The following is a 27,219-nucleotide window of genomic DNA, read 5'->3' on the forward strand; positions in this document are numbered from 1 at the left end:
CCTTTCTCGAGGCACTGTGCCCCAGTAAGGCAACGTGTACCTGCAGGCCTCCGCAGCTGGATGTTTCAAAGGAACTTCAAATAGAGTTTGGAATATTAAATGTTATAAAGACAGCGGGATGTTCTGACCTGAATCGATCTCTGGCGAGGTAGGAGACACGGCAGCAGAGACCGTTCAAAATCGTCCCGAAATGTATCGCTTTCAAAACACCAACAACAGGAGGTTGAGACCATTGCCAAAAGCCAGAATTGACCTTCGTTTATGTGTTCGCTCTTTAATTTGTTCGTATATTCATTCATTAATCATCTTGTATTTAGAAGGGGAAAAAAAGCTTGCATGGTGTGGCCCATTTCACAATAGGCCCGTAAAAGATGCACAACAATCAGCGGAGGTACACGGAGGAGAGAGATGGAGAAGGAGAAAGCAACGCTCCCTTGTACTAATTTATACTAACGACTCCAGATGCTGCATGAAGCCAACAGAAGGAATGGCCGAGTGGCCTGTTTGTGTTGCAGCTGTACCTGTGTTCACAGCCCTCATCTATTCTCCTTAGGATTTTCGGGAAGTGTATCGACTTACACAAGGTGAGGCGCGCGGTTTTACCTCGGAGCTGATTTAAATGCAAATGCTAAAACGTGATAGATGAAGAGGCTGTTAATGTAAGAAAAGAGTCGAGTGTTCAGAGAAAACCATTTAGGCCTACGCCTTATATGCATATGCCGGTATCTGCATATGAACAGTCCTTTGGTTTGTAGGTGTGACTGTGAAGGAAGGTAGCCCATAAGCGTTGGATGCAATGTGAATGAACAAATAGCGGTTTTGGCCGCATGAACCCGCAGTGCATCGCTGGAATTGTATGTAGCGCCCCCTATAGATTTCTCTGTATACGTCACGCATAGCACAAATACACTAGATGGCAAATTCTGTGAAACACGTTTTATTAAAAACATACAAATACATCAATAATCATAGAAGTAAAATAGTATGTACAAGATGTGTAAAAAATAGAAAAGGTAGATGTAGCCTAGAAAACAGTTAAGTAATTAAAATGTAGAACAAAACCGCTCTCTTCCGCTTGAAATGTTTTTACAATACGAGGTGTGCAGGTATATTCGCTGGTAATAGCTGTTACTGTGCGTTAAGTTTATTGCTGTCTGTCAGTATGCCTGCACATATTACTCATGCCAAGTTTCACCTGACAGCCGTGGGAAAGCTCTTGCAGCTTCACTTAGGGCAGTACCAACAATATAAACAATTTAATTTTGAAACCATGAAGTGCGTAATTATTCTCTATGAGTAGTTATAATGAAACTACCTTCTCTGCGTAACAGCTTTGTTAAATAGCAGCTAGCCTCAGCAAAGTCTATGGTTTGTAACTAGGCCACAGTTCTGGGAAACCTTGCGGCCTAGTTATGGCAGGGACAGTCAACGATCAGACCTGTGTCTTGGAACCCGTTCACTAATTCAAGAGATCCAGGGCGTTGGGCTGGAAGGAGATCGGTGCGGTAGGATAAATAAGTTAATGTCTCTGGTTGTCCTTCCCGAGGAGCGTGGGGATGCCTGAAGCTGGTCCACCTTAGAACCTGCAGCAGAATCCACAACCTTTGTTGCGGCAACATTTGCAGCAGTATCGGCACAGGGACAGATGACTTGTTCGCTTTCCTCTGAACAGCACCTAGAAAGGTCGAAACCATTAGTCCCTCGTTACCATTTAAAACTTATTTAAGGTAGAGTTTCTCGCGTACAGATCAGCCAACGGAAAAACGCGCCGTAAAAGTACGTCTTTACCACAGTGGGTCTTTACCACCGTTAATTGGGGTCTGATAAGACAGCGGAGTGGGTGCACGCGAGTACCTCAGGATTCGTCTCCTCTGCAAAATGCGCGGTCCACTGCAACTCCTGTGCACGAGGTTCACTTTCCATCTGCTCCTCGGCACGCGGCTGAAGGTGACGAACAACATGTTGGGAGAACTGCTTACCACGGGCAAAAATGCATTCCACAGCATTCCCGCTAAGTTCTTAATAAAATATTTTTGGTCAGATATTGAGCTGAAGGAAACTTACCTCAGACTCAGAGAAGGGAAGAGCTGAACTCTGAAAGATGCAAACGCAAGCAATGATGGCTGTGACAGCAACTGCAATACGCATGGACTTCATTTTCTGCAGTTTTTTTGGCTAGTAATTGTCCTTTAAAAGTCGTCCGATGAAAACGCAGAACTAATGATTTTTTTCAATAGCTGGTGTTTCTCTCTCAGAAAGTACTTCTTTAAAGCTGAAGAAAAATCTTTTTCGTTTTTTTACTGACAACTTATTCTTCTGAATACTACCTGCAAACAGCGAGCCCCGCGATTTTTTATGTCCACTCTGAGCAGTCCACGCCCCCCTTGAACTTAGCTAATCTGTTCCCGTAAGGTATTACCCAACAAGAGTCGGGGAATTTTTCATTTTATATATCCACATGGAATTTACACATTTAAATTTTTAATATTGCATAATTTATGCCGAAGCGATGTTATTTCCATTGTACATTTGTGGCGTATGACTCCATCAGTAAATAAAACATTATTAAACAAAACAATCGTTTTCCTTTAGAACTTTCTATTAGACACTAGCAAATTCCAAAGCCAAATTCAAGAAACAAGCCACGTTATGGGAGAGTGTAAAACTCACCACCTTAAGAATTCTATTTAGGATTTTTCATAAAAGCAGTGAATCCATTCGAAAATCATATTTTATAGATTTATCTCTGTTTTTGTATAAATATTCTGTGCAAGCACATATACAGAAGGCTCAAAAATGGAAAATCTTGAATGTATGTGTTTGTTGTCAGTACTTTGTGTTATAATTTAATTGATTTCAATTTGCAAGGTAAAAACAATACAGAAATACCTTTAATATACAATTAATAAAAAATCCAGAATTAAGAATGTAAATACTGAAATCAAAATTGATTCATGAAAATATTCATTAATGTTTTTGAAAATAAATAGTGAAGAATCTTGAGTCATACTTAAAAATCTTCATATAACATTATTATATAATTATTAAAGTTTGCATGAAACTCCAGTCAGGAGGTAATGCTACCCGTCAGGCTGTCTCATTCGATGATAACCTTTTGCCAATACAGACTGACTTTGAGCAGCTGACAGGTCAGAGTCAATAAATATTACCATGAATGACTTGTTGAATTTGACATATACTGAGGCACAGACAAAATGATCATCAGATGAACCAAGGTATATATTTCATTATGTCGATAGTGACAAAATTGCGCACTTATTCAGAACTACCTTCTAAAATCATTCTAATGGTGACTGGTCAGTGTGAAAGGCGAGGGTAATTTTCTGATGAAAGCTGTCAATGATCACTGCTCTGAGTTGTTTCTTTCTGCATCTGCATCTGCCATATTGCCACAGTATATCTGAGTTTAGCTCAGAATAACGCCAACCTGGATTTCATAAGCTACATTGTTAATGCTCTGTACATGCCAAGTGATGACATAAGAGAGACTTTTTACAAAAATAGTGTGATTTTATAGGGCTGAATTACTAACAGCATAAAATCATACAGTGGTAGCCTGACTATAACTAACTTATGGGCAGCTTGATGGAGTTTGCCAGTACAGACAGGTTACCAAATACCATACTTTTACTGATGTTTATGTAGTTAACAAAATGTTTTGAAAGAGCTAATGAACTGATTGTATGCAGATATGTGTGTCCATGTGTCTGTGTGCACGTTATGTGTATACATTTCTGTAGCTGCGTTTCTCTGTGTTTGTGCGTGTGGCATATGTGTGTCTTTCTGTGGATGTGTGTGTCTCCCAGCAAAGGGACGCCAGTGCTATCAGAGAGGATCTTCTAGTCAAACAGATGCTGGCTCCAGTACGACGCACAATGTCACCCTATCAGGCGCCCTGCTGCCTCTCTCTCTCGGTCGGGGCCAGTGACCTGTCATTATCTCTCTGTTCACCCACTACTACTCCTACAAGCATTCGTGATCTCTGAATTATCCCAAAAGTTTCATTCCATTTTCCTCCTTTCTTAGTTTGATTTCCCTCACACCCCACAAAGTGAATTACAACCATGCCAAAAAAACAGACTGGACACCCGAAGCCTCACCATTATCTGTTCTTATGAACCTGTGTATCTATACTGTTCCTTTTATAAAACTACATCTACCAATGTAAACACCTTTTTTAGATACAGGTGCAGACTGAATAAAAAAAGACCTGCAGCATAGGTTGTAGTTATATTTGTACTTTATTGATCCCTAAGAAAGGAGACTCGGGTGATCACAGCTATGGCATTCAATGAGAGGATAAAAGCACAGGTATTACAAAGAGCAAAAAAGCCTTACAGAACAGTGGGCAATCCTCTCTCACAGCTGCCTCGCCACACTGACAAGAACAAAAGGAAAAGTTCTAGCCCTGTTCTTGGTCTGGGGGCCAATCACCACACCAATCAGCCAACCCCGTTTCAAGTCCTGGGAGCCATTTGCACCAACCAACACTCTCCTGAACTCAGGCCAACCAACAAATCAACTTGGTCCCAAATCCTTAGACTCAATTACCCAACCGACTCTTGTCTAACCCTGGGGCTATTGAGGCCACAGGGCTAGTGAGAATTCTGGATTCTAGGTGTACCAGTCCAAAGGACCTGTCCTGTCTGACGGTCCAGGTTTCAGCCTCCTAGCAGTCATTCCTATGGCATGCCACCAGTGTGTAAGGCAGTGGCTTGCTTGCCCACACTTGTGTATGCCTGCTGTGTGGCACTGTGCTCCCTGGGGCGCATCACTTCGTTTCAATCCACTTGCCTGTTCGGTAAGGTGAGAAGGTGCCCTTTTGTTGAGGACAAGGAGGTCCAGCGCTGTGCAGTGATCGCTGAAGCCGATGAACAGTGTCTGAGACGAATAGCAGTGTCTGAGAATAAAGCCACAGACCAGCAGGAATAAATAAAAGCAAGATACTGGCATGGTACTCATGGTACTCATCTCTATGCAAAGAGCTGCCTGGTACTGTTCGGTCAAAGTGGTTGATGGCAAAAAACAGCCACACCTATAAAGAATTTTGTAGAGTTTAAACGTGATTCTGATGAAAACCACAGGAAAATGAAGTGTGGCAATTTGTCCGTAGTTGTTGCCGAAAAATAGCACTATGGTCATGAGACCTTAACCGGATTTTTAATTTTAAACTGAAACGGGTTCTTTTGGTGTATAACACGAGGGGAAATGATTCCACACAAATTGCACAAATTTTATTTGTTAGAAAGTATCAAATGGAAAATAGGGATTATCTTACCAAATTTCCATCTTCTTTCACTATTCAAATAATAAAGCCCTGTTGAGTTTACTGATCATCTAATTCATTTTTTCAGGAGCTTCCTCATGGCTAGTTGTTAAACACTGGAAAAGCTGTCAGATTAACAGTGCCCTATCTTTAATTATTTTTAATGGTTTCATAAAGTTGCAGTATAAAATATCTGTTCGGTGTCTTATCATTTCCATAAAACATTAATTAAAAAATCCAGATAAAATACAATTTATTTCTTTTTTTCCTTCATTGTTCCTTTCAATCTGGAAACCCTACTGCCAAATTCACCTTATCCAGGTGAACCTACAATGGGGAGGGAAAATCTCCAGTGGCACGAACCCTGTGGTGATAAAACACTTGCGAGAAGCTCCGGTGTAAAGGCCCAGGGGAGGGGAGCCGGGGTTCAGAGATCAGTCAAACAGCACGAGGGACTCACAGACGCCAGGCTGCCTGCGTGTGTGTGTGCACATGTACCTGTGTGTGTGCGGATCTGCCTGATTGGCAGTTGACAGATGTGTCAAAAGAGCAGCAGGAGGAAAACAGGCTTGGGAGTCAAGGTGAAGGTGAGGCATCAGTGAGTCAATCGCAGGCAACCCAGCGCACTAGAAAACAGGGTGCTGGAGGAACGGTGCTGGCAGGACGAGACGCAGGCAGGCACATCAAATGAAAAACTACGATAAACAAGACAGGACAGACGGAGTTACGATGTACAAATGAACAACAGCAAATCCAATGGTTAGTTTCGCAGAGACCTCTGAAAACACAGACATAACATAAACATAAAACCTACCTGAGAAACAGCTGGATTGAACTGCTGTGAGATGCCTACCTCTCTGTGAGGCTGCTTTAGTTAACTTACATTCAAAGTCTCTTCCTCCAGCACTGCATAAAGCTCATTTATGAGAAATTCATGTGCAATTAATTTAAAAAATTCAGTGTATCTCCCGAGAAAAGGAGGGAATGTAAATGACATTTGCTAAAGCAAAGACATTTTCAAATACCTTTTAAGAATGTGGTAAAAAAACAAACAAACCACCAAACAAAAAACAGTAATTCCGGCCTCATTAGGATCCAGTACAAGTTAAAGTGAGAAGCTAAAGCTTGTTAAAATCGCAGTGGATAAATTAATCTGGCAAGTCATGTATACTTAACATATCTTACAAGTGCAATCAGTGAACTGTCACTGTACAGGTACGCTGACGAGGATGCACTGAAGAAATACGCTGAGACCTGCAAAGCGCACCATCCTTAAAACGGTGATTTTCTGGAAATAGAGCAGCCCCAGCACAACCTGCTCCTGCATGACTCTCTGCCATCTTCACTAGAATAATCTTTATTATTGCTGGAGGAAGCACTGCAGAAAGCACCTTGTAAAATCATGCAAGCAGAATGAGTGATAAATTAATTAACAGAGTTGTACGCCACCTGAATGCTCAAAGTCTTCGCTGTTAGCGTGGTTAAAAGGCTGCACTCGTGAGGAATGAAAGAGCTGCCATGTTTAAATTATCTGCTCGGAGGGGACAGAATTTATACTGGCAAGCATGGCAAGCCATTATCAATCAAAGTTTATTTTTAGTTTTCAAAATTTTACTTTTAAAACCAAAGCATTTTTTAATTAGAGTCAATTTCGACAAATAATCTGCTTGTATATTCTTATTTTTGCACTCCTTGAAATTTTAACGGAGCTCAAAGAACAACTGTGATTGAATGAATGCTTACAGCCATTGGGAAATGTAACAGAAAACATCTGCATTGGGGTTGGTGCAGCGAAATCAAACAACGTGCTCAACTGTAAAAAAAAAAAAAAAAGGAAACTGCACAGAAAATAAATACTTTGTTAATTTCCATATTATGCAAATATCCTAAAATGTAAGGCAGCATGTCCTACATACATTTTCCCACTGTAAACTGTTTTGTTTGCGGTTTTTTGTTTTTTTTTGCATGAGCAAAGTGGGAAGTGTTCATTGACACACAAACGTCTTTATCTCATTAAGCTGAGTAAACCAGTTCCATTGCTCTGCTTTGGGTGAATCGTTCACTGTAGTCATGGTGGTCCTTGGAAGGCGAAGTGTGATAAAAAGCAAATAGTCCCCCACTGGGCTCATTTTCTGTCAGTGCTGCACCCTTCCAGATGGCCATGCGCGGGTGTTTTGGCTCTGTTTAACTTCACATTTAGTTCTTAACACAAGCAAGATGTCATTTCAGGTTATCATCTAACTTCTTTAGCGCCCGACAGAATTTTTTATGAAACTATGCATTAAGTAACAAACTCACACACACACACACACACACACACACACACACACACACACACACACACACACACACACACACACACACACACACACACACACACAAAGAAATTAGGAAACACACACTAAACATGATAAAAATGCACCCCCCCCCAAAAAAAACAAGACAGTAATAACTAATAGTTACATGGAACAACACATCCCATTGTAACAATCTATCAGTCGATGAGCAAGAAGAGTCACTCAGGTGTCCTGCGCTGGAAGAGACTGCCCATTCTCTCAGCTCAGGTGGGTTACTGTTGCCCAGTCAGGTGTACAGTCAGTTGGGTTACGGTTGCTATTGTGGGCAATGTGGCAAGCAGCTCTAGCCAGCCACTGTGTGAGAGTTTCTGATTCCATCCACGTGGAAAACCAGCAAAAAGCTGAACTGAAAAAACAAACAAACATGCTTTCTGTTTCATTCAGCTGGCTGCAGCCTCTCTCACAGGTCGTGTCATGTCAGGCTCCGGTTCAGTGGGCCACAGCGTCTGGGATGCTCTGAGACGCGCATTGCCGCACTTGGGCTTGGAGAAGGGTGTTCTCCTTCTTCAGCTCCTCCAACTGAAACAAGCGCCAGAGGCTATTAAACTCTCGATCACACTGGAGATGTGAGAAGGTAAGCCAGTGCTCAACATGGTAGGTGGGACTGGGCAAGGCAGTACTGGAACTGCAACCATTTTCAGTGACTCTTAGGAAGTAATTAGATTGTTTATTTTACTTGGCACTTTGCAAAATTCTAGATATTCCTCTTGAGATCAGGAAATCTTTTTAGTGAATCTATGGAGTGAAATAGATCACCCCAAACTCTCACCCCACTGGCAGACCATTTTGTTTTCAGTGAAACAGGTTAGTTATTTTGGCAGGAGATATGTTACCTGTTGTCGAAGGATCTCGTTGTCCAGTTCGATTCTATTCATCTCTTTATGGCTCTCCTGTAGGGTGTGGTTAATCTGCCGTAGCTCCTCAATGTAATTGCATGCCTTCGACAGGATTCCTCCTTTACTCTGACACAAACACAGGACAAGCGACAAGCTCCATATGTACATATAGGAAACCAAATTATTTTTAATGATGATGATGATGATTTTGGCAATAATTTGGCAAATATTAGCAGTAAATACAGCTTGGTCTTGATATTGTATTTGCTAGTGACAGCATGTCTGGTAATGATTCTGAATGGGTCATGACAGCACGCACCGGGAAAAAGGTGGCATACCCATAACAACAGCATGCGCAGGTAACGAGAGCGTGCATGATGACATCAGGCACTGGTAACCACAGCATGTAAATCTAGGATAATGTTTTGTGCTTGTGTTCATGGCTGCATGGTGCAGCTCACCGCTCCCGTCTTTGTGCTGTCCAGACTGCAGTCGGGGATGATTGTAGACAGCGTCACGATCCAGTTGTTGATCTTGTCTCTCCTACGCCTCTCCACTGCAGGCGACACCATAAACATTGCAAACACAATAACGGCAAATGAGATAAACTGGCCCCTGCCAAATACTTGAGTCAAAGGCACAAAAAAAAACCAAACAAACACCAAAACGCTCGTCGTTTCACATCGCCCTCTAGTGGTTCACTGTCAGGACTGCCATCTGAGACTTCAAAAAGCATTTTACTCCCTTGATGTTTTCAGAATGAACACATATTTAGCATGACCTCATTTCCCAGATGCTTTGAATGTGAAACAGAAATGCTCCCCCTGCCATGTGCCCACACGCTGCCGCTCACCTTCGTTGTGTTGCGCTCTCCTCCGCTTGTCTCTCGGGGTGCGTGGCCCGTCTAGCTTCCTACACCGGCGGCAAGAACAACGGAAAAATCAGCCCTTCACTATCATTCAGACCTTTCACCTTGCATTCATAGTAGCGCCAGTCTGTTTGACTACAGTAGAATACAGAAAGCGGGCCTGAGCTATTCACTCCCTTTCTCCGGCTACACGTGGCACTCAAAAAACCCACACTGCTTGATTCACGACTGGGGCTTTAGCAAAGACCTGCACTCCATTCTGGATCCGTGGGGTGTTTGTTTTAAAGGAGCGGTTGATCTGAGGGCTTCGTGAAGTGCTCTTCAGGCCGCCACCAAAGGCCGTGCATACGCAGGCCCGGCCCACAGGATTGTGGTCCGGGCCCATGGCATAGCCGGCTTGATGCCGGCTTTGCCCACAGAGCGCGCCAAGGCTCAGCCAAACAGTCTGGAGTAACATAGAGCGCTGCCAGATTCCCACGCCCATCTGGCCGGCAGCAAACCTGCCCCCTTGTAAGCTGCAGCGCAACGGGTCCGATGCCATCTGAGAAAAGCGCTGCTCTCAGGTGCGTAATGTTCCCAGAGGTATGATTTTAATGAAGCCACAGTTCTGGAAGGAGTAGCATGTGGGTGGGTGTGTGTGTGTGTGTTTGTGTTTGTGTGTGTGATGGAGAGAAGGAAGCCAAGGGCAGGCCAGACAAAGAAAGGCAAGTCACTGCTGTTCAGGGCACTCTGACAGAGCAAAGCAGAGCAGGGCAGGTTGGGACTTCAATAATACTCTGGATATTACAGTCATGCCCTAATAGTCATATCCTAAAGGGTTTGGAAAGGTAAAGAGGTAAAGCCAGGCCATAGACAAATGCAGAGAGATTAACACCAGTATGTCATAACAGTCACATACAGGGGAAAACCAGCTGTCATATGAAGCCAGAGGGAACACACTTTAGTAAGGGGGGTAAACACAGAAAGAAATCTTAATTAAAAATCATACTTTTGGATAAAAAACAGCAAGCTTTCTCTCTAAGTAAACATGTAGCAGTTCAGAATAATTCTCTCTCAGCATATCAATGCTAGACAATCGAGGGAAAATTAAAAATGATTTTTTTTTTCCGGTGAAGGTTTTCCTTTAACGATTATGCAGAGGCTCTCTGCCCTCTGCTACACACTGACAGGATGAGTTGATTTATTGGATCTATGGGAGAGGAAACACCCTTCTCACCAGTTTAAACCTTCATGTCACAGTGCATCATGATCATTCATGTGGAGGGAAAGTGGGTTTTCAGACACTTTCACTGAGCATGTAATTAACTAATGAGTGCTTTGCCTTAAGATAAATATAAAGTTTGGTAAGATGTTCAGTTGTTAGGAACAATATCCAAACGTGGGGATGATGTAGTAAAAGTATGCCTAATTAATTGCCACTTTGTTTGGTTGGTCGAATCAGTGTTTTAGGTAATGGAGTTTTAACACATATCACCATCACTGCTGGGTTGACAATGGCCAGCCTCATCCCTCCAGACATTCACTGTTTATATCTTTAATGTGATGGAACTTATAGAGAAGAAAAATCAATTGGAAAGCCAGAGCCTAAAAAAAAAATATCTAAATATATTCACCACCCACTTTATATGAGCTGTTTCTTTTAAACAGCTTTCATGTGTAAAGTCAATCTGTAGCCCTTCTGTAGTCATGCCCCAACTCTTAATCAGTTTCTGACCACTGGGACACTATTGGCTGGATATTTTTGGATGGCGGACCACTCTCAGCTCAGCAGTGATGCTTTCACATGCAAAGACTTCAGCAGCGCAGCTGTGTCTGGTACACTCATGCAAACACAACACCATTCCATTAACAGGTCAGTGCCACTGGTGTATTGAGAATAGTCCAACATCCAAATAACACTGGGCCAGCAGATGCCCTGTAGTCACAAAATGTCCAGTGGAGAAAACAAGAGTGGTTGACACATTGTGCACAGGACACATTGTGCACATGCACCCATAAGAGGTTTAACTATTCATCTGGCCAGGGAGATCAAAATCTCCATTTAATCCTGAGATAGTGAGGCGTATCTATGCAGTATAACATGTATGTATAACATACAGAACCTTCACGTGGTCTTTACAGACGTTGGTGCACTTATTTAAGGATCACATATCAAGCACACATGCATGGGACTAGCAATCATTTTGAGCACTCCTTCCTTTTGCATTGTTAACGTAACAATTTGAACCTAAGCACAACCAAGCACACCAGTTACAGCTCATTCATATCACATGATGAGGTCAGTGCAGGCATAACAAGCACTCCTTGCTCAGCTCTGCAGAGAGAGAGAGAGGCATAATGTAGCCAGGAAGGCTGAAGCAGACACCCACCCAATTACTCACTCACCCACCCACTATGAAGCCAGCTGCTTCCCAAAAAACATGCAAGAGATTCCTGACAAAACATTTCCGAGACCTGCCATACATGGCTGAAGGTACATTGCCCGACTTTTTTGCCTGTGAGAATTGCGTGGCTTCCCTCAGGGTAAATTCTCGCAACATTTTAAACAGCTTCACTCTCGCAGCTCCCACGTTCAGAACTTTCCTTTATTCCTAAAATGAACAGATTTTCCTCCATCACCTCCATTTCCTCCAACACTGCATTTGGGAAAAGGTAAGTGAGGCATATAAGCAAGAATTCCCTACAAAAACGGGCATTAAAGCCGAGGCCCTCTTTAGTGCCTGCTTGCAGCTGTTACTCACAGTGGGTATGGGTGAGTGTGAGGAGCTAGGGGGCATGGTGTGCCCACCTGTAGAACATCAGGAGAAGCCATCATCACATAGAACTGACCTGAGTTAGAGAGAGAGGGAGAGAGAGAGAGAGAGAGAGAGAGAGAGAGAGAGAGAGAGAGAGAGAGAGAGAGAGAGAGAGAGAGAAAGAGAGGTAGGAAAACTGTTACACATACTACATGCTTTTAGTATTCATCACCCCGAGGCCATGTGCATAATTTATAGTGTGATTGTAGTAGAATTAAAGTTTCCAGTTTCCTAAAATGCCCATTATACTCTACTGTATCCTGGTCCTGGGAGCAAAGTATGGCGTCAAAGCTGTTTGACTCATCAGTATCAGATTTATAAACAGATCTCCTGCACATGTATGAATGCATGTACATGCTCGTGGGTGGCATGGAGAACCCTCAGTGTTAGACAGCGCTTTGTTTTATGAGGTCCGTTAACTCTGACCTACCGCCTGTGTGTGGGAGTGAGGGGTTGCTAGGCTGCACCGACACGCCTGTGGCTGCCACGTTGGTTACAGTGGATGCTGGGAAAGAGGCAACTGGCTCCGGGCATCGAATGCCTCCATTACTGTAGGGGCTCTGAATCACAGCCTGCAGGCACACACACACACACACACACACACACACTAACTACATATTCACAAAGACACCTGGGCCAGCATGCAGAAGGAATCTGTTTTGGAGGTCTGTTTGTGACCACATGCAGTGTTAACAAATTCAGTGGCTAGATCAGCACTTTTTCTTAGATGCTTTGTTAATGCAGGCCCTGAGCATCTGGTCATTATTGCAACAATGCATACATTAGCTCTTAAATGAACAGCATTATCTTATGGAATCTCTTAAATCCACCGAGGACTGTAGACTTCAACTGTAGACTGTTGAAGAAAAGCTGGATGAAATGTTCACTGACATTGTACCTGTGGAGTTCCGTTGAAAGATGCCGTGGAAACTATGTCCTCTCCTCCGTTTCCTGCCTCTCCACCCATCAATGGCTGGTCAGTTGCCAGGACGACTTGATAGGTCACCTGAGGGAAATGGAAAGGTAACATTCAGAACATCTTCAAAACAAGGAGGGGCTAGGTCAGATTCTTCAGGTTAACCTTTTAACTATCTGACAGCTGTATTCTCATTAATATCCACAGAGAAATAAAGATCTTGAACAAATGTGACCCAAATGAAGACAAGTCTTGGATTAAACTAAACTCAATTAAAATGTTTTTTTTTTTAAATATTTTGTTTGGTAAACCAGACTTACTAGCTTCACCTTGATATTAACTTGAAGATTTACTGAGTCATTAGCAACAGGACTGAGCTAAGATGCAAAGAAGATCCCACAGATTAATGGAGAAGTTAACTTCACATTATAAAGCTTCTCCGAAACTAGAGCAGGCACAACACCCGCCTTTCAATACTGCAAACAGTCCTCATTTCTTAACCATGCCCCATGCAGAACACTGGGCGTAATCTAATTTAGACCAGGGCCCAAAAACAGCTTTAGCTGTTCACAAAAAAAAAAAGAATAAGTAAATGTCCCATGACAGCCCCCCAAAATCCCTCTACCATCATATGACTCCCCTCCTGACTGACATGTGACTTGGGCCCAGTGCCAGTCCCAGTGAGGGAACAGAATCACATGACCCGTCCTACAAGCAGTGCAGACAGGAAACAAATTGCTCAAGTGAGAAACAACAACATCCTTTGGCATTGTACAGATCTAAAATACGTCATCAACAGCATCTATAAGTGGTAGAACTTCAAATTACTTATATTATTTTTATTTGTAGAGTGAATCTACACTTTGTACTGGCAGTGTATGGTTTATGCCTCATTAATAATAATACAACAAATAATAATCATTTAAAAAACTAGTCACAATACATACACACCAACATGAGCTAGTCAAATCTTTCTGATCTTCCTCTCAATGTTCTTCACATCATTTCTAGAGTAGAACTATCTTGTCTATTGAGGATAGAAGATGACGGCCTACCTGTGCACTGCTGTTGTCTGTGCAAACCTGATACTGGATGTTGTGGTCCACAAAAGATGAAGTGTGTGGAATGCCAGCTATGGCAACTGTAGCTACCTTGCCTCCAGTTGAGCTGACTCCTTTACAAGGTGGAGTAGATTCACCAACAGGTTATCAAGGGATGATACATGGACTAGGTCTAAACAAACTATTTTACTCATTGCAAACAGTGAGTATCCTAAATTGTGTAAACTGTGAGTAGTTCAATTGAGAAACAGTAAGTATCCTAAACTGAGGACTGCACTAATGAATTTCTGGCCAGTACCTTCAGATATTTGTTCAATATCCTCCTCTTGTTTTTCATGCCTGGACACCAAACAGGCAATTATCATTAAAAAAGAACTGAACCTGTTCTGTTGCAGTAAAAGTGACATTGTTAACGATCTGTGAAAATTAAAACAATAATAAAGGGTCACTCAACAATGAGTGTAAATATTTAATGGACTTTCAGGAAGACACTTCTAACTCCCTTTTTAAATCCGTGACAAACACAAAACATAACTGATAACAGTGAACGTAGGCCATACATACATACTCACTCGAGCAGATTATACACCTATCTACCGTATTTTACATATATTTTATCTTATCCACGTGTTCAAGATTATCTATCCATCATAGCTATCTATTTTACAACAAGTAAATTATAATCTCGTTCAACTTGTAGCTATCTTTCTTAAACTCCTCAAACAAAGTAACAACACAGAATTGCGAGAAAGTGCCCATGAGAAGCTCAGGTAAGTGTTTACCTGGACGAAGTCTCCCGAGTCTGCTCTAGAACATCCATCTGCCTTCAGCTTCAGACCCGTGAGTCGGACAGAGATAGCAGATGGAAACGTTGATCACGGGAACAAACACACAAGTCATGTGAATCGCCCGTCTGTAGCCACGTGATTTATCACAACTCAGAACAAGAGAACTAGTAGTGCAAACTGCTCGTTTTGGATTGAGCTTTGCAGAAAACTCCCTGTCAATAAAACGAGAGGCTAACCCTCTAACCAAGTTAAATCTGGCTGCGGAACGTGTGCTGTACTGAATGCCGCGATTAGAGGGTTTTCGAATTAAAAGTGGCGTGCGGATGTACTGTAAATTCAGCACTAAATTATTGTTTTTATGTAAATCCTTTGAGAGAAAATTGTAATAACCTAAAAGTCCATCGCTTTATGTCTGCTGCCTGTGAAGCTTATGCTAACTTGAACTAAAAATGATTCTCTTAAAAGTGCTTTCACGTTACATAAGAGTTGGCATACAAACCTGAGGAATATATCCATTCTTAGCAGAATGTTGTATGTAGCACTTGGATGTTGTGTGTTTACCACCCCATTAACGTATTGAATGTTGGAGATTGTGTAAAATGTATTCTGAAATGTTACTTGCTTTAATCTAGTCTTTAATCTAATAATTCTTAACACTACACATACCATGTAAAAGCGTACCATGCATTACATTTTCTTTTTAGAAACCGAATGCATAATGCTGTTACATACCAATGCATTGAGTACTAAGTGGGATTGAGTTTTGACATGAGGTATTACCAAATGTTTTACCACAAAGACGCCACAAGTAACTCCCTGGTTTCGCGAAACCTTTCACCTCGTTATCGGAAATGGAACCTGAAATTGACCCTTTGTTTTTACTCGGACCGCAATTTTGGCGATACACGCAATACACGATTGGCCTCAGCTTGATAACTGATTGGCAGTTATCTTGCTTTGTAGCATTTCATTGGCTTCGCTAACAGGCGTGTCTTCCATGTCCCGCCCTTCTGGCATCACACCGATATTCCTCCGGACTGTGCGGGGTGTGTGATTTTACACGTTCCCAGGAGATCGGAGAGCCGCTACAATGACTGCCCGGGTCCTTGTTGGAGTTAAGAGAGTAATTGATTACGCCGTCAAGGTACATGTCATTGTACTTTTGTCAAACGCAGCCTTGCAGTAAAGACAAACAAAGAGAAAGAAAAAAATGGTGTCCGCGTATATTTGGATATGCTTAATTGCGGTTCCCCAAACCCAAACCAACTTTAGACCAGCTGTGCTAGTAGGCAAATAACTGGGTCTGCATATCAAGGTCAGGGGTCACAGGGACATTTTCCCCGATATGTATTTAAACTAAATTTATTTCCAGGTTTTTTTTCCAGGTTTGTAGACCGAATTTATTCACAGTTTTTTTTTTCTCTTTCTACTGTAACGTAGCTAGGTAGCTAACAAGCTAGCTATTTCTTTCATGTTGCTGACGTTTAGCTAGCTGGTTAGCTAACCTATCTAATATGTGACTGACATTTTCCTCAGATTATAACTTTTTTTTCTAACTTGTCATTCACTTAAACTAGTACATTAACACATATCCGAGTCTATTTGTAACTAATGCTAGCTTTTTTTTTTAGGCGTACTTCCAAATTGCTTTTATCTGAGTCGTGCATATTCTACTGTATGTTATGTTCGCTATCTAACCTATAACACTGAGTAGACTACAAGTCCCAATAGTTCAGAAATTGAACATTCATTATTGATTATTGTCTCGGTTGCTATCTATCTATCTGACCTTTGGGAAAGTGCTTTTGTAGTTTGCATTCAGGTTGCTTCCAAAGTATATAGTTGCATTGTGACTAGATCTGTTTCCACCCTTTGTTTTACTCCTCACTGCTGTTTGACAACTTATGACAGGAGAGGGACACTACCATTGTTTGCCTGTACATTCAATAAACTAGGAGTCTGATAATGGTTGCGACAGCTCTGATTCATCTACTGTGGAGTTATTTTGTGAGTTTAGACTACCATTAGGGCCAAATGCAGCAGACATTACTCCCAGTATCTGGGCTAGGAGTTTACTGATCAAGATAATGTTTAACTTGTCATTGTTCTTAGATATAAGTTCACTAAACACAACCGAATGACGAATAATATCCAAAACTGAATATCAATGCAAAAAAAAAAGAGAGTAGCAAATCATCTTAAATCCTTGCACAGTATTTGAAGGCCCATTTTTATTGTTCATATCACATTTACTTTGAAAACTGGCATGTTGCTTTTAGATCATTTAGTGTGCATTTTGATTTTGCACACATGGCAGCAAGTTCTGACCTCTTCATTTTCCAGATCCGAGTCAAGCCTGATAACACTGGCGTGGTCACGGATGGCGTGAAGCACTCCATGAATCCTTTCTGTGAGATTGCTGTGGAGGAGGCTGTCAGGCTCAAAGAGAAGAAGCTTGTTCAGGAGGTGGTCGCTGTCAGCTGTGGGCCTCAGCAGGTGCAGGTAATGGGCACCAAGCAGTCTGGCTGTGGATATGACCAGCAGATGGCGCTATAGCTCTGCACCAATGAGCGGCACACCAGTGAGAATGGCTTGTAGTTCCATTCGATTGTTAGGATGTTATGTTAACTTTTGACCGCAAATATCACCTATTAAGATTATATAAAGTTCATCACTTGCTGTTCTAAAGAGATATCAGCCCATGGCATGTTAATTTCAGCAGACACAGGTAGCAAAATGTTGATATGGACGTTTGTGTTTAGGAGACCATTCGCACTGCGCTGGCAATGGGTGCAGACCGTGGTATTCATGTGGAAGTGTCTGGAAAGGATTACGACTCCCTCGGACCACTGCAGGTGTCCAAGATTCTTGCAGCTCTTGCAAAGAAGGAGGAAGCATCTCTGATCATCCTTGGAAAACAGGTTGCATTCTACTGTTTGCTTAGTTTTGTTTTATATGATCACTGGTTTTTGTGCTCACAGGGAAGTATTTCGGTAAAAGTTTGCAAAGGTCTTAAGGAAAAATATGAAAAAGTGTAAAACTAATATAAACCCTGGGATTATTTTGCACCCTGGGATTATTATACAAAATGGGGTTATTTTGTTTCACTGTTTCATGAAGGTTTTTTTAGTGCCTGGTTATCAGTATTGAATGTTAAGGCTGAAGTTAAAAAGAAAAGCCACTCATGGCCTTTATAGTCTAAAACAACTGTTGTTTGTTGGTTAATGTGTGTCCTGGGAATTCGCAGTAAATCTCTGGGGGTTAAATTAATTCTACCAGGAAATAATATCTTCCAAGATCATGCGAGTCCACTCGGAGCAGTCTTATAAAAACTGTGTTAATTTAACGCAGGCCATTATTGTGTGTTTACTGTCTGACAGGCTATTGACGATGATTGTAATCAGACTGGTCAGATGACCGCAGCTCTGCTGGACTGGCCCCAGGTGTGACTTTGCCCTCTGTTCATCTTGTTGCTTCCACTTTCACCCCCCCCCCCCCCCCCCCGTCATGTCTCATTTGCCGTTCATGTAGCACCTGCTACAATTTGTCTTTTTATGGTGCTTAATAGTGGACATTTTCTGTGATTTGTGTGAGTCCAGATTTACCTGAAACCCGATGATTTTTAGAGAAAGGAAAATGGCTAAAATTTCACAAATGTTCAAATACTTAATCCTGATTCAGCAGCTATTACAATATCGTGGCGTTAGGATAGTTTTACTCCTCGTTTTTCCTTATTATCTTCATTCATTTCTGGTCACAGAGTGAAGCACATGCTGTAATCTAACATTATATGTACTCGGTCAGTGATCGTGACCTTCAGGTTTGTTTGAGTGAGATCACTGTAGACTTGTTTAATGTAAAGTTGTAGTCTGACCCCTAGTGGACTGACCTCTAGTGGACTGGCTTACTACAGGGGACCTTTGCCTCAGAGCTGGTAATTGAGGGAGACAAAGTGAAGGTGGTCAGAGAGATCGACGGTGGACTGGAAACCATCAAGCTTAACATGCCAGTGGTGGTGACAGCCGACCTACGCCTCAACACGCCCAGATATGCCACGCTGCCTAACATCATGGTGTGGTATTACCATACGTCTGTGTCTCTTTTTCCATGGGCTTTGTGGTTGATGGACACTCCATTTCCACACCTGCATTCGCCCATCACACTCGACTTAAACACTGTTTATATTCCTCACAGAAAGCCAAAAAAAAGAAGATTGCTAACATGAAGCCCGGAGACTTGGGCGTGGACATGACCTCTCGGGTGGAGGTCCTGCGGGTGGATGAGCCTCCACAGAGGCAGGCTGGGGTCAAAGTGGAATCAGTGGAGGATCTGGTCAGTAAGCTGAAAGAGGCAGGGAGGATATAGAGGCAGTGAGGGTAGCAGCAGCAGCAGCAGCAGTGCCCACACACCCCTGCTGGGGTGAGAGAAGAGGAATACAGACCAACTGAAGAACTTGGCTCAGTTTAGGGGCTGTGTTGTTGTAGCTGTTTTCCTTCTATTACAGTGGTATATACATAAAAATCACATTATCCTTTGAAACAAATCACCATCAATACTAAAAAAAGCATTTCTGAACTGATGAATTGTGTACATTCATACTGTAATGTAGATCAGACTCCATGGAGGATCACTTAGTGGAATCAGATACCCTGATCAGCCAGTGGTGGCAGTGTCTGCCCCTTCATGAATTCTGACTCCACCCCTGTCATGTAGAGGAGCGCTGAGAGACGCAGGTCCACATTTAACAAGTTCTTCACAGCAAGGGTCCGGATGTTTTATTTGTGCCTCATACAACCTACTGTGTGCTACGGTTGTAACAGCAGCAGGTACCTGATGCTGGATCTCTCTCTCTCTCTCTCCTCTTTTTTTTTTTTTTTGGAATAAGACTGCTGACAGACACTGGCCCATATTTTGTCTTACATTTATCTTTATTTCAGATCAGGTCTTTTTTTGGTTTTTTTTCACATAGTAATCACAGTTATATGGGCCTTGGGGATTTGGCCCGATACGAAGCATTTTATGCTTTTGATTGCTGTTATAAGATTATAGGATTATCTTTCTTTCAGGGTGCGAAAACATGTCTTTGATTATTATCCTTAAAATAAGAGGATTTGAGGATTCCAGACCTGATTCACCACCAGTACTACTGCTCTGGGCCTCTTAATTAACATGCCTCTCTAATTTTGCTTCTTCTTCCTGGAGAGAGCAGACCTGTTTTTTGTGTCCATTTTGATTATAACAGCACACACATGCCCATGTACATGATATATGGTCATGTACGCTTGATTGCATTAATAGTAAGTCCGTATCTTTGTCAGCTGCCCGTAAGTACCAAGCAGGTAACAGCACCATGAGTCAAATTGCACTTGACTTGCATCGTCCAAAAATGATTCGGAGTTTTGCAAGAAACTCTAGATCTTTCACTTGAAGTTTTCAGCCACATGTTTTCAACTGATGGAGCCACTCAACCTGCAGGAGAAAAGAGGAACAGGGGCCTGTCTATTTCAGGCTGTGTAATTTATATGGTGTCAGTGGTGTTTAGAGGACTCGTTGTGGTTGGACACTGTCTCTCAGCATGGAACAGGAGGATAACACTTTTTAAAACCTCAGCACCTCCAGGTAGTTTTGACTGTACAGTGTCTGACTGAAAACAATAATTAAAAAAACCTTGTACATCACTTTTTCTGTTTGTGCTTTATACAGACAATCGTCTTAATTCCCATCTTGGTCAACCACTTTTAATTCCATAAGATATACAAACAATTCTTGGTAGTGATGATGGTATACCCCAAGTGAAAATCAAGGGCAACTTTACCCGAAATTCTCTGTATAGATTTATTCCATTTCACTCCGCTGCACTGTATTTACTTAAATATATTAGCATGTTAATTATGATTTAATTTCCTGTCATTAATAAAATCTCACTGCTTGGTGCCAGGGGTCCTGTTTTGTTGGAGAACATGTTTTTTGCTTGCTGGGAAGGAGAATGCAAGAGCATCTCAGAAGACTTCTGGAAGGAATAGTAGCAAAGGATCGGTTATTTCACCTCCTGACCACCTCTGTTGGCCCGAATAGTGGCCAAGATAGAAATAGCACAATACAATCAATTCAAATTTAATAGCTAAATAAACTTGAATACCACACTGATGGCCTTTGTTTTCACGTGTGATTGGGTTGACGTAATTACATTAAGGCAACATTAAAACCTTTAACTTCTAGAGCTCTATACAGTATTGGGTAAATTTTAATTCTTACACCTGTTTCACTGCCGTAATTCACCGCAGCGTAATCTAGGTCACGGGCAAGTATTCCCCTCACAAGAGTGTCTGCTTTCTTGTGTATATGTTTACTTCATGTAATTTAGAAATACCTTTCTCAGCATGTCTACTACCTACTGAAGTTTATGAGAGAAAGTCAAGAGTGTAGGAATTGACAGTGACAAGTAAAAAAAATGACAATTTGACTGGTTACACTTGGAATGCTATTTTCTTCTGGAGTTTTCGTTTACTCGGAGCATGCGTGACTTTGCAGTAGCGATGCAGGCAACTGTTAACTTGTCCAACCTGTTGAAAAAGAACACGGCGTGAATACCAAATACTTACGTGTCCTGTCTTTCGTTTGCTCTTAAACAGAGAAGAGGGTCATCTAAGTCTTCATATGATGAGGGTTTTCATGTACTCTCGAGGAGCGTCAATGATCCTTATCGCTCTGTTCAATTCTGTTCTCATGTTGCATTTTCTGGCTGGTTGCCTGTCGCTAATCCCAGTGTCAGCTCTGAGAATTGATGCTTCTAAAGGCAGTTGGCAGCGCATAAACCTGTATCACAGGACGAAGTTTAAAAACGCAACCTGGACATAAATGCTTTTTAAAGCATGGAACAGTTAAATGAGTCGGGCTATTACATTACGCGACACAGATCCATTTGAGTTGGCATGGACTCAAACTGCACGGACACATTTTGAGGTTGCCAATGTCAAGTTTCATTTATTTTTCGTTTATCTGGTAAAAAAATTCAGGAGTTTGGTAAGGAGCCTTATTCCTTCGGTCCTGCAGTTTGCATACATAGACCCGCTAAGAGAAGACCTCGGGGACGGAGTGGGTGGGGTTTGGGGAGTGTTTCTCACTCCAGAGATTTTCAAGTCCACGGGAAAGCTGAGATGCGAGTTGTTGACAAGATTTCGGAATGAAGTAGGCTAACCTCATTGCTCTTTTGCCCGGAGATTCGTCGTCATGAAGCAGTGTCTTTCTGAGCTCTTAACATTGGTGCTTCTGCTGATGTTATACGTAACCGGTAAGTTTCACTGGCTCTTTAAACTATATAGATAACGTACATCCGTTTGGGGCACCTTCCAAATACGTTTTAATAATAATAAGAATTTCTACAGGCATTAACGTTCACATTACCTGATTCCGCTTACATAATTTTTACAGCCCGGTTTTAATAAACCGTTTTTTTTAAACTGTAAACAGAGCTCTCTTCATTGCACATCAGTGATCTTCAATGACAGTCTGACCTAGTTCAGACTTGCCATTTCAAGGTAGCCTACAATATTATCCAACATTTGGAGAACATGATAATGATGTACACAAATGTAACAAAGTAATCTTATGCAGGCACTGATCCAACATATAGGATGACTAGAGATTTTTATGTAGAGTTCCTATTCGGGATTAAACTTAAACAATTTTTTTTTAAACCACAGGTTGTGGTTGTGCTCTAGTCGTATCACCCACTGGACCCACCCTGGTCAATGCTTTCGTTGGCACCAATGTGACCCTTGGTGTGTCCTACAGTGGAGCGACTGGGCCTTTGGTGACCTGGTACATGGGGACAGTACGAGTGGCTATATGGATAGCGGGCTACAGCATTCCTCCCGACATCGCTCCTATGTACAGGGGGGTGTTATCCGTAGATCACAGCGGGTCTCTCATGTTCTGGAATATTCCGCTCAACTATAGCAGTACATACACAGTGCAGATGATGAAATCAGGGGGCCGTGAGGCATCGCTCAACTTTACACTCTCTGTATATGGTGAGTCAACTTCACATACTGTGCAGTGGCTACAACACAGGACAAAGGCAAAGGTTGCATGTTTTCTTTTTGTAAGTCTCACAGAGATGGACATGATACTGAAGTGGGAAGCTTTATATGCATTAAAAAGTTACACTGAAGCCATATACACTCTAGTGACTTTCCATCTTCTTACTTCACAGACAGCATCCAGGACATTTCTGTGGGCACTGGGGTGCAAGATGCCATTGAGGGAGGCCCTGCGTTTGTGCTCTTCTACAGCTCAGTGCCAGGCCAGGCCACATATTCAGAGTGGTACTTTAACGGTCTGCCGGTGGCAGATGGCCCTGTCTACTCCATCATGGAGAAGAGTCTGACGATAAAGCGGCCGAGCCGCAATGACACGGGCCGCTACAGCGTCGTCCTCACCAACCCGTTCAGCTCCGGGACACAGTACAAGGACGTCACCGTGTTTTGTAAGATTGCTCATGTTTTGTCCTTTAGATCAGGAATGTTTAACTGCAGGGGGCCTCTAAGATAGTACACTTAATTTTTTTTTTTTTTTAATATTGGTCCCACTGCACTTGGACCAAGCAAAACACAAGAATTGGAATACCTGGTACAGGCTGCTGGGAGCTGGGATGAAGCAAAACTGTGGACTGTTCCCAAGGACTGGATTGATAAACACTGTTTAAATTAGGGGGTCTCAAAGAGCCTCTGCAATTGTTTTTGTTTGTTTGTTTTTTGCAGTTTTCTCCAAAGTCTGTAGATTAGTTTAATTGAATTAGTTACAGCAGGCAAGACACTAAACCATGCAGAACACTGGCACGCCATTAGTAGAGCTGCAGAGCCAGGTGGTGTTGAGATGTTCCGCTGTAGCCATGTGGTTGCCCACTCATCTTCGGAAGGTCTCTGCTCATTTTATCTTGAGCAACATGTAATACATCTGATCCAGTTAAGTGGTACCTTGAGAAAGCCTTGTTGAGCAGTTTCAGGTGGATTTGATTAATATTAAGCCCTGCAATGAAAGCAAATGCACCTTTTGGTTCATTAATGTGTGTTAAATTGAAAAGACTATAATGAAAATCTAACATTGTCACTCTTGCCCTCATAATCATTTTAAAACTTTATCCTGATATCTTGATACATTGTTTTAAAGATTAATTTCATTTTCCCTTACTTGTTGAAACAGACAGCGATCTAGGTGATGGTTAATATGGTCCTATTTGCTTCATAATCCCTAATCCCTAAAACACACTCGCATTTTGTTTGTGTTATATGTTTATTTGTTTTTAATCTGTGTTTAAAGTGTTACTTTAAACAAAGAGCCATTTCATGCTGTGCGTTTGTTCCCTCCCTGATTGTATTTAGATGGGCCAGACCAGCCATTTCTGGAGGTCAGTCCTACAAAGGCCACCTTTGTTGCAGGGGAGACTCTCTCTCTGTCCTGCCGAGCTGAAGGAGTTCCCACACCCTCTGCTACCTGGGTTTATAATGGCCACGGCCTCCCAACCTCCTCCAATGGAACGCTCGAGCTCATGGATGTGCAACCGAGCCAGAGCGGTGTTTACACCTGTGTGCTGCTTAACACGAAGACCAGTGCACATCTCGAGAAGGACATCACCATAGAAGTGCGGGGTATGATGGGGAAAATTCCTAGCATGATTATTTGACAGAGCACAATTCAAAATGGACTTGCCAAACATTTATTCAGAAGATATTAGATACTTCTAGTGGGTCTTTCACAAATAAATACATTTTTTGTATTTATTGCAGATCATATTAGCATTTAGCTGTGTATTTTCTAAATTTTGTTTTTAAATCTTATGAGTAGGTCTACAGTGTATGAATTCTGTATCTCTTTTAATATTGTGTTTATATTACCTAGCTGTCTTTCTCAGTGCTTATGTAATGAGGCAGTGAAGATGACATGATGATCTGTTGTGCTTGTAAACATAACAGAGATGGTAGAGGTGGTTTCTTTGCTGATTTAGCCTGTAACTTGAGAGAAGTTCTCGTTTTTGGGGGGTGGGGTGTCTTTTTTTGGTATTTTTGTAATTTCGGTCATCATTACAGATGTTTACACTCAGTCAACAGTGGGTACTGCCGCCTTCCAAACGGCATCGAAAGAAAATGCAAATTGTTCAGTGCTTTAAGGAGCACCACTTTGTTACATTTTTGGCTCAGTGTTGCTGACTCAGCAAATGTAAACCCAGTGCTGTGTGTATAGCTGTGCAATACAGGTCTCAGTGCTAAGTGTTTATCTGTGTGAAGCAGGTCTCAATGCTGTGTTTATCTGTGTGATGCAGGTCTCAGTGCTGTGCATATTTCTGTGTGATGCAGGTCTCAGTACGACTGCTATTATTGGCCTAGCTGCTGGAATCCCTTGCAGTATCCTTCTATTGATCCTACTCAGCAGCCTCATCCTCCTGTGTGTCTTTTGCTATAAAAAGAAAGGTGCGTGACCCCTGTGCTCATCCAACCGTGATCTTTGGTGGGATTTCAGAAGTTTCTGATTATTTGTTTGTCTTAGCAGATCGAAGCCCCAGATATCCTGTATCAAGAGCAGTGGAGAAAGTAAGTTCAAGTTCATCCCCTAAAAAATCCTACGAAATGCTAATTATGCTAATAAATGAACTGCAGGTCACAAGAACCGGTTATGTAATTGATAACTTGGTAACTGCATGATTGTGATAATTGGTTTTGCATAATTTGTTCCCTTTTGTGTGCTCTTCCTTAGGCTGTGGTCAGTCAGCCTGATCTGACCAAACCTCACAAACTTTTGACCAGTGGACTTAAACAGCCTCCTAATTACAACCTTTACTGTAATCAGGTATTGTATTTCACCTCAACCCTTTCTCTAATTTGATATGTAACTGATCATACACTGTTTTTCAGTACTGAAACATTATAAGAAAAATTTGATATTTTTCACATTTTTTGGTTTTCAGGTGATAACAGAACGAGGAGGATCGTTGCCGTTGGCGACCCACCCAATGAGAATGGCTACTACAGTGTAACTGCTGCTCTAGCTCTCTTCTAGTCTAGCGTTTAAACATTTTATTTCAAATAATGCTTTTATGCCATTAAAGGAATTTAAAAATGGGAAAACGCCCAGATCCCAGCAATGTGTAGACCTACCTCATCTCATTTCCCATGGTTTGCCAAAGAGTCACTGACTGACTTTTTTAATAGACAGACATTAGTGATGTTAAGTTTAAATGTAGGAATTAATAACTGATTTCTTCCATGGAGACAACAAAACACTGTTGTAAACCTCTCTGGACAAGAGCATCTGCTAATTGCTGGAAAAATGTCTAACATGAGCTACCTTTTTTTCCTTCTGGATATCTATAAACCATTTTAATAACAGGGAAATGGTGTCTAGCATACAGAGTCTGTTTATCTGTATGAGAACCTGATCTGGTTCAAATCTGAGCCACCCACACATTGGTTTGTCACACAAATGGCGTCAAAGAATTAAAGAATTATATATTTAGGGTTGTAAAAAGAGAAACTTCTTAGCATGCTCAAGTGATGTGTTTTTAGTAAATAATATGGAGAATTAGTAATGTGCTCTTTGGTAGGAAGGCTAGAAGTTTACTTGAAGTTTAGATACTAGAAGTTACTTGGCAACCCTGATGAAGGCAGTATCTGCTCTGTGGGTAACTTTCTCTGATCTGTACCAGTGCGTTTAAACTTTTTATATTACCTATGTGTATTTGCCATGAAAAGAACAATTTAAAATGCAGTGTGTGAGTGGGTCTCAGTATGAAGTGAACTTCTCTTATTTAGGGCTGTTTTGATTTCAGATCCTCTGGTTTTTGTTCTTTTTGGTAATCATTTTGCTTCCTCGTTGCCAAATCAAGGGCTCTTTTCAGCAGTGTTGTCATTGTATTGGGTGTAACTGTGCATTTTAAATTAGTGCTCTTCGTTTGTAGTTCCTTTAATACCATTTTTCTAAGTCTCACTTCCAAAAGATTTCAGTAGTTCGAGCTGGTTAAATGTTTTTCACATGGTTTTTACTTTGCAAAAAGAGAATATAAGAAAAAGTCTCAATATTTGAATTTTTTTTCTTACGTCTTAATACTGTATTTAATTAATTTAAGCCTTCTTTAAATGTGCTAGTGCCATTGAGAATGTAAATCTCTTTGACAAGAGAGACCTGGTGTATCATCCTATGCAACACAGCATGCACAATTTGTAAAATAAAAAACAGTGACATTGAGCTTTTAAACTCTATTTATTTATTTATTTATTTATTTATTTATTTATTTATTTATTTATTTATTGCTTCTG

General features: G+C 41.6%; 4 protein-coding genes across 5 annotated transcripts; 2 read left to right on the forward strand and 2 right to left on the reverse strand.

The window, feature by feature from the left end:
- Positions 1–921: 921 nt before the first annotated feature.
- hamp (hepcidin antimicrobial peptide) lies at positions 922–6,727 on the reverse strand. The gene is made up of 6 exons (XM_027027660.3): positions 6,102–6,727; positions 5,786–5,982; positions 4,816–4,921; positions 2,065–2,094; positions 1,855–1,941; positions 922–1,675 (listed from the first exon to the last, which is right to left on the reverse strand). The coding sequence occupies exons 2-6, from the start codon at positions 5,881–5,883 to the stop codon at positions 1,577–1,579; spliced, it is 420 nt and encodes a 139-aa protein (XP_026883461.2). The 5' UTR covers positions 5,884–5,982; positions 6,102–6,727; the 3' UTR covers positions 922–1,576.
- An 840-nt stretch (positions 6,728–7,567) lies between these two features.
- Positions 7,568–15,756, reverse strand: LOC113588465 (upstream stimulatory factor 2). Of its 2 annotated transcripts, none has more exons than XM_081719961.1 (11): positions 15,641–15,756; positions 14,903–14,950; positions 14,419–14,537; positions 14,115–14,233; positions 13,042–13,149; positions 12,574–12,715; positions 12,090–12,177; positions 9,334–9,392; positions 8,942–9,036; positions 8,478–8,606; positions 7,568–7,990 (listed from the first exon to the last, which is right to left on the reverse strand). In XM_081719961.1, the coding sequence occupies exons 2-11, from the start codon at positions 14,938–14,940 to the stop codon at positions 7,928–7,930; spliced, it is 960 nt and encodes a 319-aa protein (XP_081576087.1). In that variant the 5' UTR covers positions 14,941–14,950; positions 15,641–15,756; the 3' UTR covers positions 7,568–7,927. The 2 variants fall into 2 exon arrangements, with proteins under 2 accessions (XP_081576087.1, XP_081576085.1); XM_081719959.1 differs by having other exon boundaries at positions 7,568–8,163; positions 15,641–15,753.
- Positions 15,757–15,903: 147 nt separating this feature from the next.
- etfb (electron transfer flavoprotein subunit beta) lies at positions 15,904–20,849 on the forward strand. Its single transcript, XM_027027654.3, has 6 exons — positions 15,904–16,052; positions 17,252–17,410; positions 17,671–17,829; positions 18,289–18,351; positions 18,822–18,980; positions 19,103–20,849. The coding sequence occupies exons 1-6, from the start codon at positions 15,999–16,001 to the stop codon at positions 19,271–19,273; spliced, it is 765 nt and encodes a 254-aa protein (XP_026883455.1). The 5' UTR covers positions 15,904–15,998; the 3' UTR covers positions 19,274–20,849.
- Positions 20,850–21,870: 1,021 nt separating this feature from the next.
- vsig10l (V-set and immunoglobulin domain containing 10 like) lies at positions 21,871–27,148 on the forward strand. The gene is made up of 8 exons (XM_027027661.3): positions 21,871–22,199; positions 22,612–22,941; positions 23,124–23,396; positions 24,292–24,558; positions 25,264–25,377; positions 25,457–25,497; positions 25,661–25,753; positions 25,872–27,148. Exons 1-8 carry the CDS (start codon positions 22,139–22,141, stop codon positions 25,938–25,940), a joined length of 1,248 nt encoding a protein of 415 aa, XP_026883462.1. The 5' UTR covers positions 21,871–22,138; the 3' UTR covers positions 25,941–27,148.
- Positions 27,149–27,219: the final 71 nt, after the last annotated feature.

This window comes from Electrophorus electricus, chromosome 1, assembly GCF_041902795.1.
Source record: "Electrophorus electricus isolate QZ-2024a chromosome 1, ASM4190279v1, whole genome shotgun sequence".
In the NCBI taxonomy this organism is placed as follows: domain Eukaryota; kingdom Metazoa; phylum Chordata; class Actinopteri; order Gymnotiformes; family Gymnotidae; genus Electrophorus; species Electrophorus electricus.

Bases quoted from the DNA above. Each gene is read 5' to 3' on its own strand.
- hamp (XM_027027660.3), bottom strand. From the start codon at position 5,883: ATGCCTCACCTTCACCTTGACTCCCAAGCCTGTTTTCCTCCTGCTGCT. The intron at 4,922-5,785 runs GTACATGTGCAC...CTTTATTCTCAG, and splicing joins GCAGATCCGCACACACACAG to ACACTGCTATTCGTCTCAGA. The intron at 1,676-1,854 runs GTACTCGCGTGC...CGACCTTTCTAG, and splicing joins CAGAGGAGACGAATCCTGAG to GTGCTGTTCAGAGGAAAGCG.
- LOC113588465 (XM_081719959.1), bottom strand. From the start codon at position 14,940: ATGGATGTTCTAGAGCAGACTCGGGAGACTTCGTCCAG. The intron at 9,037-9,333 runs GTGAGCGGCAGC...TGTCGCCTGCAG, and splicing joins GAGAGCGCAACACAACGAAG to TGGAGAGGCGTAGGAGAGAC. The intron at 8,607-8,941 runs GTGAGCTGCACC...TGTTTGTGTCAG, and splicing joins ACAGCACAAAGACGGGAGCG to AGTAAAGGAGGAATCCTGTC.
- vsig10l (XM_027027661.3), top strand. From the start codon at position 22,139: ATGAAGCAGTGTCTTTCTGAGCTCTTAACATTGGTGCTTCTGCTGATG. The intron at 22,200-22,611 runs GTAAGTTTCACT...TTTAAACCACAG, and splicing joins GCTGATGTTATACGTAACCG to GTTGTGGTTGTGCTCTAGTC. The intron at 25,754-25,871 runs GTATTGTATTTC...TTTGGTTTTCAG, and splicing joins ACAACCTTTACTGTAATCAG to GTGATAACAGAACGAGGAGG.
- etfb (XM_027027654.3), top strand. From the start codon at position 15,999: ATGACTGCCCGGGTCCTTGTTGGAGTTAAGAGAGTAATTGATTACGCC. The intron at 17,830-18,288 runs GTTGCATTCTAC...ACTGTCTGACAG, and splicing joins TGATCATCCTTGGAAAACAG to GCTATTGACGATGATTGTAA. The intron at 18,981-19,102 runs GTGTGGTATTAC...TATTCCTCACAG, and splicing joins CCACGCTGCCTAACATCATG to AAAGCCAAAAAAAAGAAGAT.